General features: G+C 35.7%; 1 protein-coding gene across 2 annotated transcripts in view; it reads right to left on the reverse strand.

Moving 5' to 3' along the window:
- The window catches only part of STIM2 (stromal interaction molecule 2), a 125,189-nt gene that overhangs the window by 17,085 nt on the left and 81,947 nt on the right, over positions 1 to 26,157 (reverse strand). For both annotated transcript variants that reach the window (XM_079772282.1, XM_079772281.1), the window contains exons 4-7: positions 11,148 to 11,259; positions 7,112 to 7,227; positions 3,942 to 4,119; positions 3,054 to 3,231 (exon numbers count right to left, since the gene is read on the reverse strand). In XM_079772282.1, coding sequence (XP_079628408.1) covers positions 3,054 to 3,231; positions 3,942 to 4,119; positions 7,112 to 7,227; positions 11,148 to 11,259 — 584 coding nt within the window. The remainder of the gene's footprint in view (positions 1 to 3,053; positions 3,232 to 3,941; positions 4,120 to 7,111; positions 7,228 to 11,147; positions 11,260 to 26,157) is intronic.

Here is a 26,157-nt window from a genome sequence, read left to right on the forward strand (position 1 = left end):
TTCATAATGGACACTAGTAGATAAATCAAAAAACGAATATTAAAAGCAAGGATAAGATCGCTGAGAACAAATCCTAAGCAACATTTGCCTGACACAATTCACTGTGCAATGTGCTTGGGACAATACTGTTTTTAATAAGAAGCTTGGCTAAGCTGTGTGGCGTCCCGCTAATCTCTCAGGAAGAGCGAATGTGAGCTCAGGTCCTGTGATGTGCATAATACCACAAAGTGAAGGGCTGCAGGCCCTTCTTCTGACAAGATTTTAAAGCTAAATGTCCTTATGTAGTTTTCATTGCCAAAGAAGTATACACAGAATCTGAACAAATTTCACTGAAGTTTTTCTTTTTAACCATTAAAATTTTCCTTAATGTTAATCCTTACCTTCTTATAATAGCAACTATTTAAACTATTTTTCTGCTAATTCGTAAGTTTATCATTTGACCTAAATTCCAACCCTTAGATTGAATTACATTGTTATTTTATGGGAATGGATCTAAAATTGAGTAATTAATAGGTTTCACAAATTATGAATTAAGTTTAAAAATATAATAATTATTGACATAGTTTTTTGTGTAAAACAGCAATAAGTAAAAACATGATATTAGAAATAAACAGCCTAAACATTTGAAAACCTAGCTTTTAGATGCAACTTGATTCGTTATTACCTCTCTGACCTTCAGCAAATTCTTTACTTTCTAAGGCTGACTATCTCATGTAGAGCAGGGGTACTATGAATTGTTCTGACTTAAGCTTCTTTAGACTTTAAGAAAAAAATTACATATGTGAAAAAAATTTACACAAAAGATAAAGTGGTACTATTATTTACCCAAAAGTTTTTGTTTTAGGGTAAAGAACACTATATAAAATATGTACCAGATTCTCCTGCCTTCTAATTTTGAGAAGTTAATTTATCCCCCAGACAAAATACAGTAATGCTTCCAACTATGTAGAAATGTGGATTATATAACAATGTACTGAAATTAATTTCCCAGTTAAACTTACTTCCATAAACAAAGCCTTTAATAACATTAAAGGAAAACATGGACTCTGGAATATGACATGCAGTATCTTGACTTTGCCACTTAATCTTGCCACTGTGTGTCCTAAGGTAAGTTATTTAACCTCTTTACATATCTCATCTGTAAATGAGGGTAATCTCTATGTTTTGTGAAGATTAAAATTTAGCAATGAACCATTTGTAATATGCATAAAACACATAAACACTCATAAAAGTATGTTTCTTATTTCTATAATCATATTGGATAGAGATCTTTCTAAATACCAATTTCTCTCCTTTAAACTTACTTCTTACTGACTCCAGATCTCATTAGGATTCTTTGAACTGAGACATCATATCATGGTAATCTTAGAGTCTCCATGCCAAAAACCTCAGATGAGAATGTTAGTGATTCTTGGGCATTCTTTTCTATTGTCTTGTCCCTCACTGTGAAATAGTCACCTATATAATACTGCTATCAGTTTATATCTCCATAGTGTAGAGAATTCCCACTACTGCTTTCTGATTTGTACTTTTTTATCTGCAAAGTTCAGTAAAACAGCTAACAAGCTTTTAATTTAGTACTGGGAACAAACCAAGAGTTAGAAGTCTCAGTGGGAACAGGCAGGGAGTTCTCACAGAAGTAAAGGGCAAAGTATCTAAGTCTTGAACACTATAATTTTAGCTAAGCCTTTTTTGTTGTTGTTAACCTCCTGTTCTTTACTATGTTCTGTACAGAAGTGTTTTTGGTTGTTGTTTTCTCAGGTAAATAGAGCCTGACTACAAATATGTCTAGAAGGCAACTTAAAAGAACAAACTCTTTCCAGGGAAAAGGTCCAAAACACAAATGTCTGGGGGTATATGGAAAGAATAGTTAGCAGTTAATAAAAGAGATGGCTGACTGCATTTAGTAAAAAAAAATTACAAACTCAAAAGAAGTAGTAATTGCACTTTGAACATTTTCTCAGGAGTTGAAATTGAAACTCATTCATCACATCATTTTTATTTCTTATTTAGCACTTGACTAAGAAGGCAACAATGCAGAAAGCAAAGTAGAAGGCAGAACACCTAGGTTCTTGGCCCTGGTTTACAACTGAGTCACTCTCTAATCTTGAGAAAGTTTTCTCCTCCTCATTTTGTCCCTCAGTTTATTTATCAATAATACAAGGGTCAGAGTCAAAAAAAGGAGATGAGACCATGGAACCAGAGGTTGCAGTGACATGCTTTGAAGATGCAGGAAGGTGCCAAGAGCCAAGAAATGCAGGCGGCCCCTAGAAGTTGGAAAAGCAAGGAAACAGATCTTCCCCTAGGGCCTCAAGAAGGAATGCAGGCCTGAGGACCTATTTTAAACTCTGACTTTGAGAACTGTAAGACAATAAATATGTGTTGTGTTAAAGCCACTAAGTTTGTGTTAATATTTTATAGAAGGAATAAAAAACAAATATATCTGCCTATAATTAAATTCTTCCAGAACCACCACCCACAGGACTATCCAATGCTTGAATGCCTATTATCCATCTTGAGTAAATTCATAGTGGAAGCAAATATTAGAAAGGACATCCTTTAGACCAGCAGTCACCAACCTTTCAGACTTCACGGACCACCAGTAGGCAACTGCTGCTTTAGAGTCTAAAGTTTAGACAACCTCACGCAGATTCTATTCTAAAGCCATTTAATAGGACTCAAATGGATGTTTAATAGAGATTCTTTACCTTTGCAGAGAAGTTTAACATTAGACACACTTTACTAATTTACAGTTGAGAACGGAAACATTACAGATGTTTAATTAAATAAACGCATTACATTTACTCAAGACAATTGATATGGCCTGGGATGAGATTTCATGAATGAGAGAACATGATGGCAACTTTATCTTTTAGTTACTACTTTGTTATTTTGCTAAAAGGATTTTGACCAATGCAAACAATATGAACAAATGATTCTTTGATTAACTGAAGAGTATACAATGAACTAAATGTACAAGATTGAACAAAAACAAAAAACTCAGAATGGCAATACAAATATTCTAACAAATACTTTTTTAAAAATGTAAATACCTGTTCCAATTCCTGCTCTGCATATTGACGTCTACTCAATTCACTTTCAGCTCCCTCCCTTAGCTCCTTTAGCCGACAAGCCTCTTCCTTTGCGAAATTGATTTCATCCATCATTTTGCGCTCTAGATTTTGCTTTTCTACAGCAACATTTCTGTTTTCTTCCTGTGCCTTTTCAAGTCTTAAAGAATAAAAATGTAATTCCGTACAAGTTTCCAAAATTTCATTTTGTTAAATAAAAAATAAATATATATCAAGCAGTAGGATATATGCAATCAAAATTTGTAGAATTTTCTATTAATCTTAAGTCTGGATAATAAAATCATTAGGTAGCCTATTATATACAGCTATTTTGGTTATCTTTTTTAAAATATATATTTTTATTGATTTCAGACAGGAAGGGAGAGGGAGAGATAGAAACATCAATAATGAGAATCATTGATCAGCTCTGGGCATGTGCCCTGATGGGGAATCGAACTGTGACCTCCTGGTTCATAAGTCTATGTTCAACCAACTGAGCCACACTGGCCAGACTATTTTGGTTATCTTGAGATCAAAATACAGGGATAACAGGGAAATACTCTTTAGCAAAGAGACTTTTAGGAAATACAGAATTATTGAAATCATGTCAAAAATATAACAACTTCATATATAATTCCACCTATTTATGATTGATTTCCATTGGTCTCTACCCATTCATTCCCTAGAGCATGCCTTCATAATAAATCCATAATTATAAAAATATGATACTTTTGTACATATATGAAATGAAGTGTACATACATTCCTGATGTGTATCAACCTAAATGTGTATATGCACATGCCCATATTACATTTTCATAAATAGTATTTTCCTACATAAATAAGAAGACTTATAGCTTGTTTTACTTACCTCTCTTGTAAGTCCATTAGACTTTGCTCTGCAGTTTGCAGACTCTCTAAGTCTTTCATCATTTTTGCAACATGTTCTTTTGATGTTTTATTCTGCGTGTAAGCAAACCAGCAACCTCCAACACCAATTACTATAGAAACTGTGAGGATAAAATCCTTCATCCAGTTATGAGGAGGGCCTATGGAGAGAATTAAAGATGGTTAAATTAATCTTTGAGTGTAACAGAATCTCAATACACAGAGAGACTTTTTTTAAATTAGTAGGCATCTAAAAATAAAACAAACAAAAAAAGTCAAGATGACCCTCCCATATAAAAGCTCAACCTTCTAAAAAATCCTTTTCAAATAATCAATGTTTTTATTAAAACTACCTGATATATTAGACCAGTGGTCGGCAAACTGCGGCTCTGTTGACTAATGAGTTTGCTGACCACTGGGATAGGGGCTTAATCACAAGGAACAACAACAGCCTGTAATTATTGGAATCGAGAGTCTAGGTCAGTGGTCGGCAAACTCATTAGTCAACAGAGCCGCAGCTTGCCAACCACTGTACTAGACCTACAGGAGACAGAGACAAACCAATATGGACGCTCCATGTCCCTGCTGGTACAGGAGGTAGTAACAGAAGTCCTGGGACTCCTGAAAAACCGACAGCACCTCCCATGATGTACTGAGAATGGTCCTCTGGGTGAAGGAGTTATAAAGAATGTCAGCATGGCATTCCAATTCCTATAGTCAAGTTAGGCAGCTGTGATGCTTTGATAAACTGGAATGCTAATCATTCACCAAAAAGCATCTTCCCCAAGCATATAGCCATGTAACTAATTAAGACTAATCAGTGATTTTCAACCAAAGGTGATATTTTTCCCCAGCAAACATTTAGACTTTTTTATTTTTTGGTCACAACTGGGAGGAGAGTGAAAGCAGCTGGGGAGAGCTGTTACTGATGTCTAGTAGGTAGAAGCCAAAGATGTTGTTAAACATCCCACAATGCTCACGAAAATCATTCCCCGCCCCCCTTACCCTCTTCTACAAAAAATTTACCTAGGAATTATCTAACCTGCAATGTGAATAATGCCAAGGTTAAGAAACCATCGGTTAAATGACCATAACAATATTGTTTTAGATGGTTACGTGCCAGAGATATCTGGGCTATTAGGAAGAACAGGATCACCTTCCCTACCAAGTCAGGCAAGACAGTAAACCCAACATTGTTATAAGTAAAGAGTAAGGAGCCAGGGCCTACCATCTTCAATGATACAAAACATAGAAATCACTAGTCAAATAATATCCTAGTTTATTAGGAACTTTACTAGAGTTGTCAATACACATTAATTTTCAGGGGGCTCATTGGAGAAAGACACAATGATAACTAACACAATAAAATGTATGCGTGACAAGTTCCTGTGCGTACAAGTCTAGGGTTCGTATATGTTTGCACAGTGCAATAAATAGCATGCTCTATGCTAGACACCCTCAGGGTTGTGTGTTTCCAGAGTGCATGCCCTCGCCCACAGTGAAAGAGATGCACTACCCCAGGGTAAAGTCTCAAAGGATTTATTTCTATTTCTGCCTCAGACTGAGAGGTTCCACTCAGGCTCTAGTTCAATTATGAGCCCGTTTCAGGCTGAAATATAATCACTAGAAATAACAATAAATAGATGGGCAAGTTTCCAAACTGCAGTATGTACCACGAACTAGAAAAGATTTTAGGGAAAACTCCTTTAAAATGTATCTCTGTTCATTTGACATTGCTGGTTTTGTATAAATCTAACATGGGTGTTCCAACTACAGGCTCATTCACTCAAATAAAAATTTTAAGATAAACAATAAAAAGATGTAGCTTAATTAGTTTGTTTATTAAAATATTTATTTTCAACATTCTCTGAGACTAGTTTGGCTCCTTTTCAAATAATAATATAATACTGTTTTGGCTTAGAGGGTGGTTTGTTCCTGAATTAATAAAATATAAATATTTCTGACCAAGTTTATATAGAGATAAATTCTGGAATTTAATTCCTATTTTCACCAATCATCCACATGAAAAAATCAGGAAGAATCACACAGAAGACAACCCCCAGGAGATCCAGTAGAAAACTTAGACAAGGAAAAGGTTAGAAAGGGCATCATCTCCGTGGAATGCTCGGCATTTCAGTAGTGTTCTATTTCCTAGGGTTTGTAATTTCCAACAGAGCATTTCCACCAACCCTCACAAAGGGAAGTTCCAGCTGTTTCACCAGCTGCTCTTTTAGCCTGAGCCAAAAAAGAACCTCCAGTAAAGTCATGGAATCCATCCAACCGCTTCAGCAACTCTTTTTTAGCAGAGCCACCCCTGAGATAGTATCATAGAAACCTGCAAGTGTCCTAGCTTCAAGAATGGAGGTAAAATAAATGTTAGTTTCCTAATTTGTAATTTGTGGAAGTCATTTTTCTTGTATTAATTATGTTATTCATTTTTGGCTTTGGAAAAATAAAACATAATTCCCCTAACATGTGCCTCTAGAAACACTTTCTGAAATTTGAAATTAAATTAAATAAGCATATTAAACTTTCCTTCTGAGAAACAGTAGTCCTGTCAAATTAAAGAAATACAGGTTTATTTTCTTTACAAATATGACAGATTAATTACTTAACTATTCCTCTTCCAAACAATCTAAAGAACATTTCACCACGTTGTGCTTGTGTCAGGAGAGTCTGTTACTTTGTAAAGTTTTAAAGTGGGTCTTTACTTTTGATCTATATAAAAAATTATTTTCTTGGTGATTAATGAAATCAAGTTAGGTTCTATTACTTCATGCATCAAGATGGTTAGATTGCACCATTTTTTAAAGGGACTCTTCAGTGAACATCCAACTATAATAACATTAACAAAATTGCTATAAAGACATAAAGTTTCAAATCTAGAAATTTAATTCTAAATTTTCAACTAACATAATGTTTATAACCTTTAATATCAGTAAACAAGCTTTGAAAATTTCCCACTCTATATTTCAATGACAAAAAGTCTAACCCTATAAATCTTTTGTTTTAAGATAGTATTAAATTTCCTTTATACCTAATAGATTATTCTTCTTAGTGGTCTACTACCTTCCTTACTTTTTCCTTCTTTAGATAACAAATAGATGATCTGATTATTCTTTTGCATCATATTCTGTGAGAGCAAATACTAACGTGTTAGAGGTCCAAACAAAACCACATCCAGTGCCTTGAGCTGAAGTTTTTGTCTGTGACTCCGGTCGCTGATTTTCAACTGAGATATCATAAATGAAGGTTCATGTACTGCTATCCTGTTCATTTAAAAAAATACATATATATTAAATAAAAATATTTCTAGCATATAAATTTCAATATTTGAGCAACATATTTAATAATTTACATATTAGTGATCATTACTGTAAGAGCTTATTCAAGTGTGACTTAATACTTTATTACATGTATCAAAAACCTTCTCAGTGCAATGTTAGCTGTACAAACACTCTTGAATGTTAATAATTTAGTTGCTAGGTTGGTATTTTTGTTTTCTGAGGTTATTTTGTACTGTAACTTAATAGGATTTTAAAATTTATCAAATTCAAAATATTTTATAATCATTAATTACCTGACATCCTACTGTCATTTCACGAAGAACAAGAAACTTATAAGTAATAGCAGACTTTAAAAAATAATATTTAAGAAGTCTATAGCTTTACAGTCTAATGTTTAAACTGTTTAAAAATTAAACAAAGTCCACTAAGTCATAAGTGGGAAGTAAGCAGTCATCATTAGTTGGGAAAGTAAACTGAAGGATTTATGTAATAAGAAGTACTGACCCATTTTATTAGCTATGAAAAAGTAAGTAGGGGGCCAAAGGCACAGGTAAAACAAGGTAATAAAATTACTTCAATTTGAACTTCAAACCCAAGCAGCCCAGTCAGTAGTCAGCTAAGATTTCTTAACAACCAAGTATGATGCTAATAATAATAATAATAATAATAATAATAATAAAGTAATTGTTAATAACAATGACAATAAAAACAAGCATGTACTATGTGTCGGGACCTGGGTCAGGGCTTAATTAAAATTCAAAACAAACTATATTGTATGTTAGTGTGTGTCTGTATATATATTTCCCATTTTATAGATGAGGAAACTAAAGTAGTGAGAGGTTGAGTAACTTGCTCAAGATTACATAATTAGTAAGAGGTAAGGCAGAGATTCAAACCCAAATATGTATGATTCCAACGACTGCACCTGAACCACTACACTTGAGTTAGGGCGATATCAGAACCTCTGAGTATGAAGAAGCTACAGGAACTCCTATAAGGCTTCTATAAAACTTTAGAGAGTAAAGATCTCTAACTTTCCCTTTATAAAATGTCTTCCTTCATCTTCTCCACAGATACCTTACGTGTATGTTCCTATTACTCCTTTAATATGACACTTATTAAAGTCCTTGAAAGCAAAAATGATCTTCGCTCTGTATCCCCAAACCTAGCATGGTGCTTGGCAAAAGTAGATGCTTGAAAAATGTTTGTATAATAGATGAATGAATGCATGGATGGATGCATGAATGAATCCATAGCAATACTATCAATAGACTAAATTTAAGAAAGACAATGAGATGTAGTAAAAAGGAAACTATGTAACAGAATTTTATGCAAAGTTCAATATGAGCCCAGAGGTGGAAGTGATTCTACCTTAGTGGGTGAGGATGTCAGGGAAGATCACACAAGTCTGAAAGGAATGAGGAGGAATGTATCAGGTGAAGAGAGCCTTAGTAAAAAGCTCTGGTAATAAGAATTACAGAGAATAGAAAATACAGTAAAAGGCTTAAGATAACCATTATAACTAATATAAAACTAACATAATTTTGGCTATCTATTTCAGAGGTAACAATATTTTAATGTCACAGAAAGGAAACAATAATGAATTGTTTTAGGCATATATTCATCTAGAATATGTAATATATTTTCTAATGCTTTTTTATAAATAGCTCCTATATCTGCAGTTGCCCTACAAAACGCTCTATAACTTACATGGTTGTTTAAGTTAAATGATACTGCCTCTTTAAATGGACTTATCTAACTACAGTACCATATAAGATTCCAATGTGCTGACCTGAAAGCTTCTACATACATAACTTTTCTTCTGTAGAAACATGTTCACTATTTTTAAAAATTGATCTTGATTAAGTGTGAATTATTTCAACAATTCCACCAGAATTTGAGGTATCTCTGATACCTTTTATTTAATCAAAAGAAAAAAGTAGCTATAACATTTACTGCCATAATACAGAGTAGTCAATTTTATTTAATGTTGTTGTTTTATAAAGAAACTTCCCAAAAGACAACGTAAGAAAAATACCATGGGTTCCTCATAACCAGGGTAACATATATATCTCAGAAAACTCTAATCCCATTTTAATGCTCTACTATCCTGCTTGTTTTGTCTTATTTAAAAGCAAAAACTATATCATATTTGATTTTTGTCTTCTTTCCAGCATCTATGAACATAAAGATACTGAATATGCACTTGTTGAACTAACACTTATCCTCATAATTTCATCACTATAGTCATGTGCACAGTAAAATAAAAAATATTGATGTTGATGTTCAGAATACATTTAAGGGAAATGTGAAAACTTCCAACTTGTTCCAAAATATAGACTTGCAATCAATAAAATAGGGTAGGTAAGCAAAATGATTATAAATACAATGTGCATATTTCATCATCTATAATAATCCTATATAACAGGGGTCCTCAAACTTTTTAAACAGAGGGCCAGTTCACTGTCCCTCAGACCGTTGGAGGGCCGGACTATAGTTTAAAAAAAACTATGAACAAATTCATATGCACACTGCACATATCTTATTTTGAAGTAAAAAAACAAAACAGCAAAAACACCTGCATGTGGCCCGCGGGCTGTAGTTTGAGGACGCCTGCTATATAATAAAAGCCTAATACGCTAAGTGTCCGGTCATCTGTTCAACCAATCAAAGTGTAATATGCTAATGCTGCTCAACCACTCGCTATGTGCACTGACCACCAGGGGGCAGATGCTCCTACCAGGTTAGCTTGCTGCTGGGGTCCAGCCAATCAGGACTGAGCTAGATGGGCTGGGCACGCCCTGGAGCCCTCCTATGGTCCCTCCCTGGCTGGCCAACCTCCCACATCCCTCTCCAGCCCCGATTATGCACTGATGGGGTCACTCTGCTTGGCCTGCGCCCTCTCACAATCTGGGACCCTCGGGGGATGTCAGAGAGTCGGTTTTGGCCTGATTCCACAGGCCAGGCCAAGGGACCCCACTGGTGCACAAATCTGTGCAACGGGCCTCTAGTTAGGTAATAAAAAGGGATTAGAGTCTTTTTTTTGGTGTAAGAAACAATCCAGGGAGGAATGAAATATAAGCAACTTTGTAAAGGTCAAATTCTGGTAGAATTATTGCAAATTTTAACATTAAAATCTATAAATATTAAGTTTACTAATGGAGATTTAGGAAATATAATTCAGAAAACTAGTAACAATTCCAGACATAGAAAGGATAAATTAGCATCCTAAACTCTGGTATCAGATTTATTTGTGTTCAAATGCTGCCTTGGGCAAAATATTTAAATTCTCTCTGACTTGGTTTTTTAAATCTATAAAATGGGGATAGAATACATAGTTCATGTTAACCATGAAGTTTAAATGAGATAATATAGAGTACCTCTATGCAATTTACAGTTAAAAGTGCTTGCTATTATTTACATTTTGTTCATTAAAATTCATTTTTTAAGGTTTAACTTATGGCCACTAATACTGAGTGGTTATTGTTATTAAAAGAATGCCAATTAAGAAGGATCTATAAATTAATCCATTCAAACAGATCTTTTCATAAAGGTGGATCTATATCAAATAAACAATTTTTTTTTCATATTTACTAGATGGTCAGAGGTTGGTTCCTTTGATGTTATCTAAAAAAAGATACAGCTGGCCCACCTTCTCATTCTCAAAATTACTTTTCTTGGGTATAAATTTTTAAAAGGGTGTTTGGTATTGTTTAGACAAGAAAAATTGATTAAAACTTGCAAAAACTCATACCTTCAAAAATTAAAGAATGGATATATGTATAATATGTCCTTTGAGTTCTTAGCCACAGAAGTAACTTGTAGATTTGGCAATGAAAAGTAACATGTAGTATATAACTCTCCATGAGTGGAAAAAATACATTTGGATAATAAAGACTCACCTGGGAAGCGTTGTTCCTTTGACATTATTTTCTCTAAAGCTCTTCTCATACTGGGGTAGTTCTACAAATTCTATTAACCACTGAAGTGTGTCCTCCAGGGTCCAATTATGAACTACAAGGTATAAAAGGGGAAGGCATATTTTATACACACCTACTTTCAGAATTTATATAAATTATGTATCTATTTATATAGATACACATAAACACACACATATATAATTACTATAATTTCAGAGGAAATAAAGATGTTAGACTGATTTTTTCAATTCAATTCAATCAATGTTAAGTACTAAAATGGTATTTAGCATTCTATGAGAGCTAAAAACAATGAAGAAATACTTCCTACCCTAAAGGGCTTACAAATCTAGAACAGAGAAAACACATTAAAAGAGACAAAATATTAACATTGTTAATTCTAAAATAAGCATCTATGCAAGTTTGTGCAGGATGAAACAAACCTTATTTCCCTGAATGTAGAAATCTTATTATCCATCATTCTTTCCACATATGCACTGGGGATATGGTAATAAACAAGATGAATAAAGTTCTTGCCCTCATGGAACATAAATTACCTTGTGAGTAGGGAGGGGCAATTTATGAAAAAAAGAAAGGAGGGCAGATTTCAGGTATTGATCAGCTATTAAGGAAGGAAAGATGTCAGTATAAACCTCTCTGAGGAGCTATTATCAAAACCGAGAACTAAAAATTACAAGGAGCCAACACTGTGATGATCTGGGTGAAAAATATCCCAAATTGGCAGGAAAAGCTAATGTAAGGACCTTAAGACAGAAATGAACTAGCTGTGGTTGAGAGATAGGAAGAAAAGAAGTCAGAGTCCAGATCATAGAGGGTTTTCAAAACTTCTGGACATTTTTCCAATTTCAGTAAAATGGTAAGGGTAAAATAATCTATGTTTTGAAACTATCAGCCTTCAAAATGTGGAGAATGGATTATAGGAGCAAGACTGAAAACAGAGAGAAATAAGGAAACCACTCCTTATATATCTGCCCAAGCAGAAGAGATTATTGCCTTGGATTATGGTGCTCGTAGAGAATATGGTGACATGTGGTTAGATTCAGGACATATTCTGGGATAATGCTGCTAGATGTGCTGATAAACTGGGTGGGGGTTGATAGCTAAAGTAAAGCCCAAAACAAGTACAGAGGATGGTGCCATTAACTGAGATAGGAAAGAATGGTGGGGACAGACTGGGGAGGCAAGTATCGGCAGGTGGCAGAGATCAAAGTTCTGTTTTTAGACATGCTATGTTTAAAGTATGTAGTAGATATTTAAGTGTAGATAAGCAGTCAGATATACAAGTCTGAAGCTTAGGAAAGAGTGAGGTTAGGAATGGAGACATAAATTGAGAGTCATCAGCATGCAGATTAGACTGAATGAGAACTTCCAGAAGAATGAGGATAGCTAGTAACGGATTCTAAGAGACTGTATCAAAATCGTGAGGAAAATGATAGCCAACATCTCTTCTCCTGGACACTGATTTTGAATTAAGCTTTCTATATACATTTTTTCCTTTGAGCCTTAAACACACACACACACACACACACACACACACACACACAAAACAAAACAAAACAAAAAACTTATGAGGCACTAACATGATCATCTCCATTTTGGAGATGAACTGAGAAGTTAGTGAGACCAAAGTAGTCAGTAGCAAGACTAAATTTGAACCTAGGCTGACCAACCACAGGACCTGATACCATAATATTCTGAGAGCAATAATATTAATTAACAATCAGTTAAATATTGGAAGTAACTCAGACATTTGTTTGAAGAGTATGAAGGACCATGATAGTTTATCCAAAGGAAATGATGCAAATACACTTGAAAAATTAAGAGCTCCATATTATCTGCATTTAATTTAAGGATTTTGGAAAACAAAGTGTTTATATACCACAGAAAAGGTCCAAGAAAAATGAAGAAAACAAGTGAGCAATAAAAGCAGACCTGGGAATCCATCTGTATAAAAAGGAATCTGCCTTTTTTCATTTAGAGAAAAATGAAAAATAAATTATTAGTTAAAATTAACAAAAATTCATTTAAAATTATTCATGGTAATTGATAATTTTATATTGATTCAAAGCTTTGACTATTTTCTTCATGTTCTCTCCTTCATGTGTTCCTACCATAAGCCTAGACATGTGCCTGAGGTTGCTGTATCAATTTAGCCAAATAACTTATAATATCAGCCAAAGATTCAGGCCCTGGGTACCTTCCACTAAATTTAAAATAATGAAAGTAGCCTTTTTACTCTTAAGTTTCTTCCTATTCAAAATGAAGTGCATTAAGAATTGTCCTGTCTTGATTGCCAAAAACAACAACAGTGCAGCTGCATCTCACACACCCACACAAATACCTCAGCCAAGAAAATAGGATAAGATTCTCTGTCATTTCTAGACTGTTAACTAGTCAACAGCAAAAAGCCCTAATGTAAACACACATAAAAATATTCCCTCAATTCCAATGAGCCAGGATAGAAAGAGAGAAAAATCAAATGAAAAATAATATATAGTTAGAAGTGCCCAAATCCTAGCATTACTCTACCTAGTAAATTAAATATTATAGCGATTCTAAAGTAACCTTTTTTTATAATGAATCTTTAAACAAAATTCTAATACACACAGTTTACTTCGGGGGGAAGTTTACTTCTTGTGCTTCATGGTATCTTTGGGGATGCCTAATAATTACCTTCTCTTCTCATGACCATGACTTGCATTTTGTCTTAGCCTTTTCTACTCCAAATATACTAGTTGTCTTTCAATTCTTAGGACAGATCATTCTATGTCCCTCCTCGGGGCCTTGCACATGCTGTTTCACAGGATTAAATCCTTTTCTCCATCCCTGTGACTCATATTCACCTATTTACTTTATTGAGTCTTCATATCTCAATTAACACTTTCAGGGGAGCCTTCCCAAACATTGCTGTATGATCATAAATCACTTTGTACTTCTTGTGCATAGCATTTAACTACTTATATTTATGTGTATAATTATTATTTCAGTATCTGTTTAATCCACTAAAGATTAGCTTCTGGCTCACCATTCTATCCCTAGCACTTGGTACACAAAGAGTGTTCAACACATTATTTATTGGATCTTCTTGAATAAATGAAGTAGAACATGTATATTTGACAAGTATTATCAAAATCTATTTTCACATTTTAGTGAAGAGACCCTAATAAACAGAAATAGAAATCTGTCTGCATAAGCAATTCTTGACAGCAAAGGAGTTATTTATTTGATAATCATCTGGTTCCTTATTACCTGCCTCTCATTGCCTGTTCACATGTGCTGTTGATAAACAGCCCTTTCACCAGAGGGAGGCAGAGAAAGAGATGGTATTCCTTTAAAAAATATATTTCCCTATCTGCAAAGCTACAGAAATACCAATTCTACACTTTAACGTATCGTTTCTGCAATGAATTGTGCCAATACTCTAGGTTGGTGTCTCTGAGTGATTTGGGCAATTTATTGCAAGACCAACAGAAAGAGCTCTGGAAAGAGACCTGATTCCAGTTTCAGCTTGTGCCGCTGATTCACGGACTCCACTGCCAGGTTATTTAACTCAGTTTCTTCACACACAAAATAATGAAATAGAGCTAGACTATCTTTAAAATTAATTCAAATTCTGTTTCTATGATTCCATTATAACAAACAAGAGTTGGCATTTAAAATATTGCCTAGACAGTAAGAGAATACTGAGAAGGGAAAAAAGTAACTCTAAGAACTTTCAGGACAGCAATAGAAACTGCTACTGACATTGTAAGGTGTTTATTAAACACCAGGGCATTTGCAAACATTATTTCAAATATGTTGCAGCCACCCTTTGTTGCAGCCACCCTTTGAAGTAGACACTTATATCATCATATGGATCCTAAAAGTTTATGAAGGTATAATTCTTAATTAAATATCACTGATTAGTAAATGATCCAACCAGGTTTCAGACCAAGTCTGTTTCTAGAGTTGTTAACCACTGTGCAGTAACATTGCCTCTTTAGAATTAGGTAAGTGTCCTGACAATCAAACAGGCACTACAACTAGACAGTTTATGCTCCAGACATACTTGCATACATATTTTCAGCTTCCTGAATACCATATTCCTCCATGCCACTCCTTCAACATGGGATGACTTTCACTTCTCCTTCCTTCTTTACCAGGCTTGCCCTTCCTTAGCCTGTAAGACTCAGCTCAGGATCTCCTTCCTCCACCAAGTTTTCCCTATCCATCAACTTCCAGATTATAGTTGCTCTTTGTGTTCCCTAATCACTGTACATACACCTGTGCAGGATTTCACATACTCTAATGTAACTGTCCATGCCTGTCTTACCTCCTGGATGATGAGTTTCCAGTGGGCAGGAACTTTTTTCTGCCAAATACAGTGTTTATTAACACCACAATGTCACCTTCATTTGATATAAGATTTTACATTTTATTATACACTATCACATATTTTTTTTCATTTAATCCCCCACAAACCATGTTTGAGAGAGAGCTGTTATTTCTACAGTCTACACAGAGAACCTTGCTCAAGGGAGGCCAAGTAATCACACACGTGATCACACATGTCTAGCAACTGGGACAGCTAGAATTTGAACTCTAATCCTCTGATTCTAAGTTCACTGCCAATATGGGTGGCTCCTGGTTTGGAACAATAACTCGCTGTTTAACTGTAAAACTTGAAACATATTTTTTCTTAGAAACAAATCTTTCAGACATATAGTAATACTAATAATACAATAATCAAGCATTATATATGAGCAATCTGTCACAGGTAATTGCATTAATGGATCCAGGATTCCACTAGACACTTCAAGTACATATTGTGGCCTACTGAAGGCCTGGAGGTGGTAACAGTAACTCAATGGAGCTATGCCAGTTCTTCATCATGGGGGTGACTCCTATGACTTACGAAAGGGGCTCTAACAGACTGAAGGGCAAGGAGATTTAGAGCTGGAGCAGGGCTCAGGGGAGAGTGGGGACAGGATGGGGAACAGAACCAAGCCTCCAAGAGATGAGGGTGAGAGGATGTAGGGTGTGTGGGGTGGGCACCTGTTTATGGATTTCCACAGGAACAGAGGCAAGGTGAGGACTCTCCTCATCTCTCCCTTGCTATCAACAGGGCTGATTCTACCACAGGAAATGATGTTGCTGATTCTGCACCAAAATCGTCTCCCTTTTTCCCCCTTCCTATTTGCTACTGACAGAACCACTACCATATAATTATTTTGGATGTATAAAAATATAAAAAATGATAACTGAGCCTAAGAGGAGAATGCTTTTAGATAGCAGTAGCTTCAGTAGAAATGGGGAGAATGAAGAGACGGTAAGGGTTAGAAATAGCCAGCACCAGAGAGGTAAGGAACCCGGCATTCCTGTGGCCACCCAGCTGAAGCAGCCTTCTGAAAAAGACGCAAGTCACACACAGGTACAGGCTCAGCTGTACAAACTAGGTTAGAAGTAGGAGGAAGTGATCTCTCCCTCCCCTTAATTTCTATAGTATTTACTTTTTCTACCAAATGTCTTATCATATGTCCTGCATATTTTGTAACTTTTTACCTCACTATATCTTATGTTTGTACTATACTATATACTAGAGGCCCTGTACACAAATTCGTGTACCAGTGGGGTCCCTTGGCCTGGCCTGTGCGATCAGGCCAAAACTGGCTCTCTGACATCCCCCAAGGGGTCCCGGATTGCGAGAGGGCACAGGCCAGGCCAAGGGACCCCACCGGTGCACAATCGGGGCCAGGGAGAGACGCAGGAGGTTGGCTAGCCGGGGAGGGATTGCGGAGGGCTCCAGGGCGTGTCTGGCCTGTCTAGCTCAGTCCCTATCGGCCGGACCCCAGCAGCAAGCTAACCTACCCATCAGAGCATCTGCCCCCCTGGTGATCAGTGCACGTCATAGCAACTGGTTGACTGGTCAACTGTCTGCCCCCTGATGGTCATTGCACATCATAGCGAGTGGTTGAGCAGTGTTAACATATCATTAGCTTATTACCCTTTGATTGGTTCAATGGACGACCAGATAACCGGACACTTAGCATATTAGGCTTTTATTATATAGGATTGTAAACTTCCATAACAGCCACCATGTAGCCCAGCACAGAGTTGCTGTATATTAGCTGAATGTACTAGTATAACTGACAGAGAAGAACCTGTTTTGTTTTGTTTTTAATTGTCTTCTTCCTTTCCCATAGTTGTGTGAAAGACAGACTATACTATTTTCATATTATCTCATTTCAGAGCAGCACTGGGAAAACCTTGACTCCCAAACAGGATCACAGGGACCTACATAACATAATGGAGGTTAGAAGGTGCCAGTTTATAGCTGTGTGTTTGACAGTAGGATGAGGTAAGAATTTATGTGTGCTTCCAGTCCATCCCTGCCTTCAGCAAATGTGAGATACACAAATCAGTGTAAAAGATAAACGTCAAAAAAAATGAAATATCCATATTTACTTGCTCCTTTCATCTATAAAAGGCAATCTTATAAAACCAATGCACCCAGTGCACTTAGCCATATACTTGTATTAAGTTACAGGCCTAAAAATACAAAAAGGCTTAGTGAAGTACTACCATATAAGTTTTCATCTGTTATAATTAATATACATACATGCTGTCCTAAAAACCTTCACAGATGATTTGTGAATCACTTACATACTATAGGGAAAAAACTAATTTCTAGTTATAAAGTATTAGTGTGCATGTAGAAATATGTTAATAATAGTAGTAGCTAATATTTTATGAATACTTTACAATTTCCAGTAACTATACAAAATGCTTTTCATGAATTATCTCATTAAACTCTTTCAACACCCCTATGAAGCAGGTTTTAGCAGTAACATTATAATCTTGGTTTACAGATCAGGAAGCCGAGGCGCAGAGAGTATGAATAACTTGTCTGAATTCACACACCAAGTAAGTTTTGGAGATAGGATTCAAAACTATGTCTGTTGGCTTCAAAGCTCCAAGTTAACCACTAAGCTCCTCCTCCTGTCCTTCCCCAGTATGCTGAGAAAATTTCCAAGTAAAGCCAAGCTCACCATCAGTCATGTCAAACCTTGGATATATTAGACACACCACTACACTTATTCTGCATTTCATTTCTTAATAGCTCTCCTACTAGTTTTTAAAAGCCGCTATAATTCTAAATTTATTATAAAAAACATCTGTGGTATTGTTCTTAATGTTAAGAAAGCCCCTGGCATAACTAATATATTTTAGAGAAACCAACTTCTGATATCATAATACAGTACTGTATACTAATACTTAAATACAGTATAGTTAAATACACACTACTTTCTATTAAGGCCTGAAAACATCTTATAAGTATCAAAGATTTGGTAAGAGGATCATGGAGGAGAAATAATAAACATTATTAATGAAAGTAACTATATTTAAAGTTGGCCATATAAAATGGTTATTGAAAAGAAGTTCTATATTTTGAATTTTTTAAAAAAGGATTTTGCTTTATGGGTTTTTAAAAAATATGTTTTTATTGATTTTAGGAAGAGAATGGGAGAGGTAGAGAGATAGAAACATCTATGAGAGAGAAACATCAATCAGCTGACTCCTGCATGCCCCTACTGGAACCTGCAACCCGGGCATATGCCCTGACCAGGAATCGAACCTGTGACCTCTTGGTGCATGGGACAATGCTAAATCCACTGACCCATACTGGCTGGGCTAAAATTCTATATTTTGAAGCTTCTCTGATATAAAAGCTAAAAACTATACACAGTTTTAAAAATATTTGAATTATTGGCATGTTTATAAGAAGTACTGTATTCTAAAATATGAGTACACAGTAATATTCATGACTTTTCCAAATTCAATTTCAACTGAGAATTCCAAGTCATATAAAAGCCTTAGAAGTTCTCTGTACAGTGACAGACATACGGATCACAGGAAAATGCTATTAACTTAAGGTTCAATATAGCAGGACTCTGATAAAAAGAAGCTTGAATTAAATGTAATATAAACATAAAAAATAACTGATGAACAAAAACAGATCCAGAGATAGAGAAGCATCGATCAGACCGTCAAACCTCAGAGGGAAGACAAGGGAGGGTGGGGGGAAGGGAAAGAGATCAACCAAAGGACTTGATGCATGCATATAAGCATAATCAATGGACAATAGGGGGGTGAGAGCATGAGTGGGGAGGTGGGGGGGAGTTATAGGGGGATAAGGACACATAAGTAATACCTTAACCAATAAAGAAAAAAAGTAACTTTTTAAAACATGAAGAGGAAAAGTTTAAAGCCTTTCACATTTCATCTCAGCTCAGTTTATAGATGTGTGTGTCACTTCTGAGTGAGACTTTCCTGCTCAGCTGCTCAGCACAGTCAAGACAGGCTTATCTTTAGAACAGTGCAGAATGTGAACGCCTCATCTGCACACGGGTCAGTGGAGCATGTCTTTGTACCATGGACGAAATTCCTGCAACATGCTAAATGTGGACACCTAACAGGCACAGTCTGAATCTGGGAAGTTGTACCAAAGAGAAATACACACTTTCTTTCATGAGCTCCTTACCTTTTACCATGCAAGAATTACGTGAAATTTTTAGGCAAACTAGGTAAATGTCTTGAACATTCAGAACTTAAAAATGATCAGGGTATTCTCCCAACAGTGGTACAATGGTCACTAGGGAAAGGCATTACTACTTTTTTCTGTTGTAAACTACAATCTTATTAAACAGAGTGTACTATCAACACCTTGCTTCATGAAGATGGTGAGAGATAATACAGGCATATCTTAAAAATAGAAATTGGAGAAACAATGAGTCTCAAAACTATAAGGCTGTTCTGAAGATTAACAAAATGTATTTGGAAATGACTCCAAGGAATGGTAAAGGTGCTCTACAAGTGTAAATTTATAATCATAATAAAATATAGAATCAGAAATTTTTGTAATTAAAGAAATTTAATGAATACACTATTTTTTTAAAATGATTCAACAAAACCAAAACCAGTGGACACAATGGCCATACTGGAACTAAATGTCTAATCTAGTTTTCCATACTATCTCATTAGGCTGTCACTGAAGATATCACCTTAGGAACCGAGTAGCTAATCTCTGGGTATTCATTCTTTCATTTTAGACTTGTCCCTCAGCCTCTTCTTATTTAAAACAAAACAAAACAACACTCTTCCCCCCCCCCCCCAACACACACACAAATCTAAAAACCACTAAGCTAAGAATAAAAAGAACATTTCACATCAAACAAACGTAAGTTCTTTAAGGGCAGACAATACTTATACATTTCTATATTCCCAACATGTTATACAATGACAAAAATATAGCAGGCACTAAACAAATGTGGAATGGCAGCTACATCTTAGGAACTCAATACTTATGGATGAATGAATGAATGACAAAATAATTCTACTAACCAAGGCTGCTAAAAAAAAATGCCACCTTCATTCACTCTTTTTAGTGGCATTTCTAAAGAAATAAACTCTTTCAAAATATGACTAAGCTTCACAAAATTGAGAGGATGCTGGTTTTCAAAAAATATGTTTAACAAAAAAAAATCTACTTGTAAATTATAACTTACATATGCTTCCTTTACTTTTCTACTATTAAAATTATCAAAAATGCTCAATATATTTTTCTCTTGCAATTTGAAAGTTTCTTCAAAAGATTTTCTATGCAAGTAACTATGGATTCTTTCATTCTGCAAATATTTACTGAGTACATGGTAATTACTACTGGGCAATGAATAAAATAAATGTAAGACATCAATCAAGGAATTATTGCCAAGACTAGCAGAAAGCTCAATGTAAAAAAAAAAAAAAAAAGTATTGATTTTAAGAGGGAGCTCAACAAAAAATGAACACAAAGCCCGGTTAATAAATATTTTCTAAAGGGCATAAAAGGCCAGCTAAGAATTGCGCTTTCACACCTGTTGTCACACAGTCTTCAGGTAGGAAGAGACATACATTCTGAACTTGTTAATGCTAGTTTCTTCTAGAATAGAAGAAAAAAAAATCACCAATTCCAAAGGTAGAAGCATTTTCAAGGGAGTTTTATTCAGGAAATTTCTGTGTGATCTGCAATTTTTTCTATTACAATTAACATTTTAAAATCTAACAGTTCACAAATACTATTACATTTACTTGGTATATAGCATTTTCCAACTCAGACTCCCTATCTACAGTACTGCTTAAACTAATTATTATTAATATGAAAGCAGCTTTCAGGAAAACTTCACTTGTTTTGTGAGTACTGACACATGGTTAAGACAGTAAAATATTAAATAGCCTCCCCACTTACAGGGGACTGTTATCAATAGCTAGAGTTATATGAGGAAAGGAAAATGTGAATAATGTGCTTCAGTAGTAAAAATTAATTCATGAAACTAGACTCATTAACACAATGACACTATGTAGTGTTCACTCAGACTTTCTCAAGTTTTTTCCAATTTTCAAATTCATTTCAAAACCCTGGCCAGTGTGGCTCAGTTGGATGAGCATCGCCCCATGCTGCAAGAGGTCGCTAGTTCAATTCCTAGTCAGGGCACATGGCCAGGTTGCTGGCTCAATCCCTGGTAGAGGACATGCAGGAGGCTGCCAATTGAAGTTTCTCTCTCATCAATGTTTCTCTCTCCATCTACCTTCCTCTCTCTCTCTCAAACCAATAAAAACAGAAAACAACAACAAAACCTTTTAATTGACCAGCAATTGCCAGGTTCCATATCAGGATGAGAAAATAGGCTAGCGATGGCCAGAATCTGCATAATGGAGACCCTGGGGTAGTGACTCTATGAAGCCAGAGGTCCATACAAGTCAGTCTCCTGAATGATGTAACATCCCAATAGGGGCAGGAGACTAGCTATATACAAGGGTACTGAGCAGATAAGAAAATACATTGAAGGTAAGAGAGCTAGGTTTTCAATCAGTGAAAGGAGTTAGAAATAGGGAAAGAGGTTAAGTTAGAATTAACTCAGGAGTTGGTATCAGTGTGAACTCATAATTTTTAATATAGAGAGAGTAATAAATATAGGGGTATATGTTTCTTAACTCTGTCCACTGAGAGAGCCTGAGACAAAAATACCTCATAGCAGTGAGCACAACTAGTACACAAACATTGGTTTCTAAATAGCATCTCAACTAAAAGTAACCAGGAATCCTTGGGGAAACGGTTGTTTCCAGGGCTAGGGTTGAGAAATAAAATGAGCCTGGAACATCCTTTTGTGCTAGAAAGTAAGGAAGGGCTCAAAAAATGATGGAGACATTCATATAAAAGAATACAGAAGCCAGCTTGAAATGCTTCTCACGAGCCAAATTTGGGATAATTTAAGCTTGCAAATAATGATAACGAATTATAACCCACTGAATAAAATAGGAAAAAAGAAATCCAGGAGCCCACACTGATATAAATAAATAAATGCAGAAGATCAAGCTTCAGAATAATCATAAATTGAGATGCACTATTTCTCCAATTTCTGTTTTCAAGATATGTGTGTTAGCCCCCACCATCTATCTTCACAGGACAAGGTGTTGATAATACACTCTATTTAAATCTCTTCCTTACAGTAGAATGCAAATTAATAAATAGAGGGAATTTGAAAAAATGCAATCTGGCAACCATCAAAGTAATAATTTAGGCAAGAAACATCAATGAATGTTAAAACTAGTGGGTAACATTATATGAGAACTGTGATTTTACAAAGTCTCCAAGTTTCTCTCGACACACAAAAAAATTATTCATTACTAAGGTGGGGATAATGTATCTTTATAGTTACAGAAATGTAGCAGATATTATCTTAAAATCAAGTAATCACAGGTAACACCTCCAGTAACAATGACATCATGTGTCACTCAAAAGAATGTAATGAAAAGAATCATTTCTGCAACAGTCCAACCCAAAATGCATGGCCTGGATCTAAGTATACGAAAACATCGAACAAATCCTAATTTAGTTACAATCTATAAAAACTGTAGATTGAAAAGTAGTGACCAAAGACATGCAAGTCCAGAAAATACTAAGAAACTGTTCTGAATTTAAATAAACTACAGAACCAGACAACTGGGTATGATGCATACTCCTGGATCCTTTGGCTATAAAGGTCATTATTAGGGCAAATGGCAAAATTGGAATGAGGGCCTCAGGACAAAGTGTGTTTTGGTCTTGCAACTTTCCACTAAATTTGAAATTCAATTAAGAAACTAAATTTAAAAGAAATCTTGTAACTCTTTTTCAATTAGGTAGGTAGAGCATTCTAATAATTGCTAACTTCTCTATTACTTTGTAGCTTGTGGTTTTCTTCATAAAAGTAAGGTAATCTTTCAACAGCAGACACTAGGCCCTATGAGCTGTCAAGTACTGTTCTAAATTCTATATATTTATTAACTTATTTAATACTAAAACCATCCTCTACAGTGGGTACTCTTATTAGATACATTTTGTAGATGGGGGAGTTCAGGACAGAGAGATGAAGTTACTTGCCCAAGGTCACAAATCTAGTTAAGTGTTTTGTAGAGACTTGAATCCAGGCAGTTAGTCAAGCTCTACAAACATTTTGGGATACTGTCTCTCTAGGAAAGGATAACCATACTTTGGGGTTTCTCAATATATCAGTGTCTAAAAGATGCGAGGCTTCAGTGATTATGAAGTCTCAGAACCCATAAAAAGCTTACTTGTTCAATATTCACATAGTACCAGGTTAAAAAATTGTAAGATTTCACAATATTGGAAAGCTTCTAGTATTTAGGATGCTTATCTAGTAAAGAACTAATAAACTACTATAAATATATTTATGATACATTTTGAAAACTAGACTTTAAAGGAAACCCAATTCTTCTATTGACTTTGGTTGCATTCTTTTAGAATAATCTAAAATGCTAGTAGTCTTTTTTAGAAATGTGGTGATTATATTGGTTTAAAATACTAAAACATTATTATTTCTCTACTTTTATGGGCTGGAGTTGAAATAACCTGTTTCATATTTGTTTTGCCTTTTCTAATTGTCTATTTAGTAATTCCAAGTTCTATTCCTTTGTATTGATTTGTTCTCTTGCAAGTGACTTATTTCCCAGATCCAAAAGTGTTTTCCTTTTGTTTTTTCTTCAGGCCCCAGCTGTGCCAATGAGGAAGAAAGTAATTCTGCTTACTTTGGCATGACAGTGGTGGAGACAAACCAACAAGTTATTAACAAATAATGAAATTAAGAGTTGTTATCATACCTAATAAAATGGTAATATGCAAATTACCATCACTCCGCTACGCCCACGATTGGGCCGGCTGGAGGCGCGGGGGGGGCGGGACTCGGGGTGGCTGGGGTGGTGATTGGGCCGGCAGGCCGCTGAGCTCGAGTTGCCAGCAGCGACGCGAGCTCAGCATCTGCGCCATGGCTGTGCTGCAGCATCTGCGCCATGGCTGTGCTGCAGCACAGATGGGCCTCTGGGGCAGCGAGCCGGCGTTTTGGAGGTGTGGAGGCGGCGTGGGCGGGCGGGCGGCGCAGCTCCCGGGGGAGGAGTCTGGCGGGAGTTGGGCCGCAGGAGCGCGCTGTGGTTCCCGGTGTCCTCAGAGGACGCGGGTTTCCACAAAGGCAGAGGAGGCGGCGGCGGCCCCAGCATTCCTGGGTGGGAGGCGAAGGCAAGACCCCGCCCTGGGCTCCGGCCGCAGGAGGACCATGCCCCCGCCCCGCCTCGCCCTAGGGGCCCAGGGACTTCGGAGCTGCCAGCCACACCGGGTCCCGACCAGCGGACAGACAGCCTACACGTGCATGATTAATCATGCACTGGGCCTCTAGTTGATTTATAAATTGCTATTTCTTATATGTGTTTTCCAAACAAAATATTTTGTAGTAATGATTATTTATTTTAATGGAATTGTTGACAAACCTAAATCAATAGAAATGATCTAACTCTTGCCCAACCAATTCATTTGCAATATAAACAAATTCTTATATTCTAGAAGACAAATGCTATAGCCATTTGTAGTGTATACGTGCTTTCAGTCTACACAAATGCTATAATGTATTGTAGCAATTTGGCATTTCAGAGAAGTCTGCTCCTTGTTTCCTATTAATGTAAATAAAAATCAGAGACACTGATACTAATACCAAATTAATTTTTTTAAATACTACCCAAATTTTTCATTAAAAATATAGAAAAGACAGCACTGTAAACTATAAAACTACCATATCTTAAGGTAGCCTAGGTCATAAAAAAGTATTGCTTTTTGTAGAATTGGTAACAGCAAGATATTATGTACATCTTGTAAGTCAATAATACTTTTTGTCATTTCAAAAAGGCATATCCTCCTAGACAATTGTCTTAATTCCTTTATAAACTTTAAACTTATTGGTTCTCTATTGTTATATTTCCCTATGGCCTCACTTGGCAAAAATTCATGAGTAACTCAAATGACAAGAACTGCAAGACAAAGTGAAGACACAGCACTGCATAAACCTTCCACATTATCAAGCATACAGTAAAGTGTAACAACACTAGGAAGAGAATTTCATATTCTTACATATTACTTAATTGTGATTAACACTATTTGCCTTTAGAGGGTATTAAACATCTCATTCACAAGATTTCCAAACTAACTCAGAGTAGACAGTGCCTAGTTTTTAACACTTCAAATTTCATTTTCTGCTCCTCTAGGGATACTTTGAAAAATACCTATACTCCTCTTACACAGTATAGACATGTCTGGTGATCCTAGGTAAATGCAGTCAGGTTTTCACCTTGTCAAAGTAAAAATGCCGTGCGGTAGTGAAAATCCATACATACTAGCCAGGAAGATTTTGGAAAGAGGCGAGGTGGCACAAAATTTACTGATAGTTTCCAATGTTGAGAGTTATATTAACTTATTTCTTTAAAATACCAATTTGGGATTTAATAAGACATCTATATTTAGAAAATGATGTATTCAATTAACTAAAATTCAGAGTGGGACAAAAAAAAGTCCATGAGAAAATCCATTTTTAGTCCAGAAGTTTTTCACTGCAAGTGTCAAGAACATATCAGATTT

The sequence above is a fragment of the Cnephaeus nilssonii genome (genome assembly GCF_951640355.1).
Source record: "Cnephaeus nilssonii genome assembly, chromosome: 1".
In the NCBI taxonomy this organism is placed as follows: Eukaryota; Metazoa; Chordata; class Mammalia; order Chiroptera; family Vespertilionidae; genus Cnephaeus; species Cnephaeus nilssonii.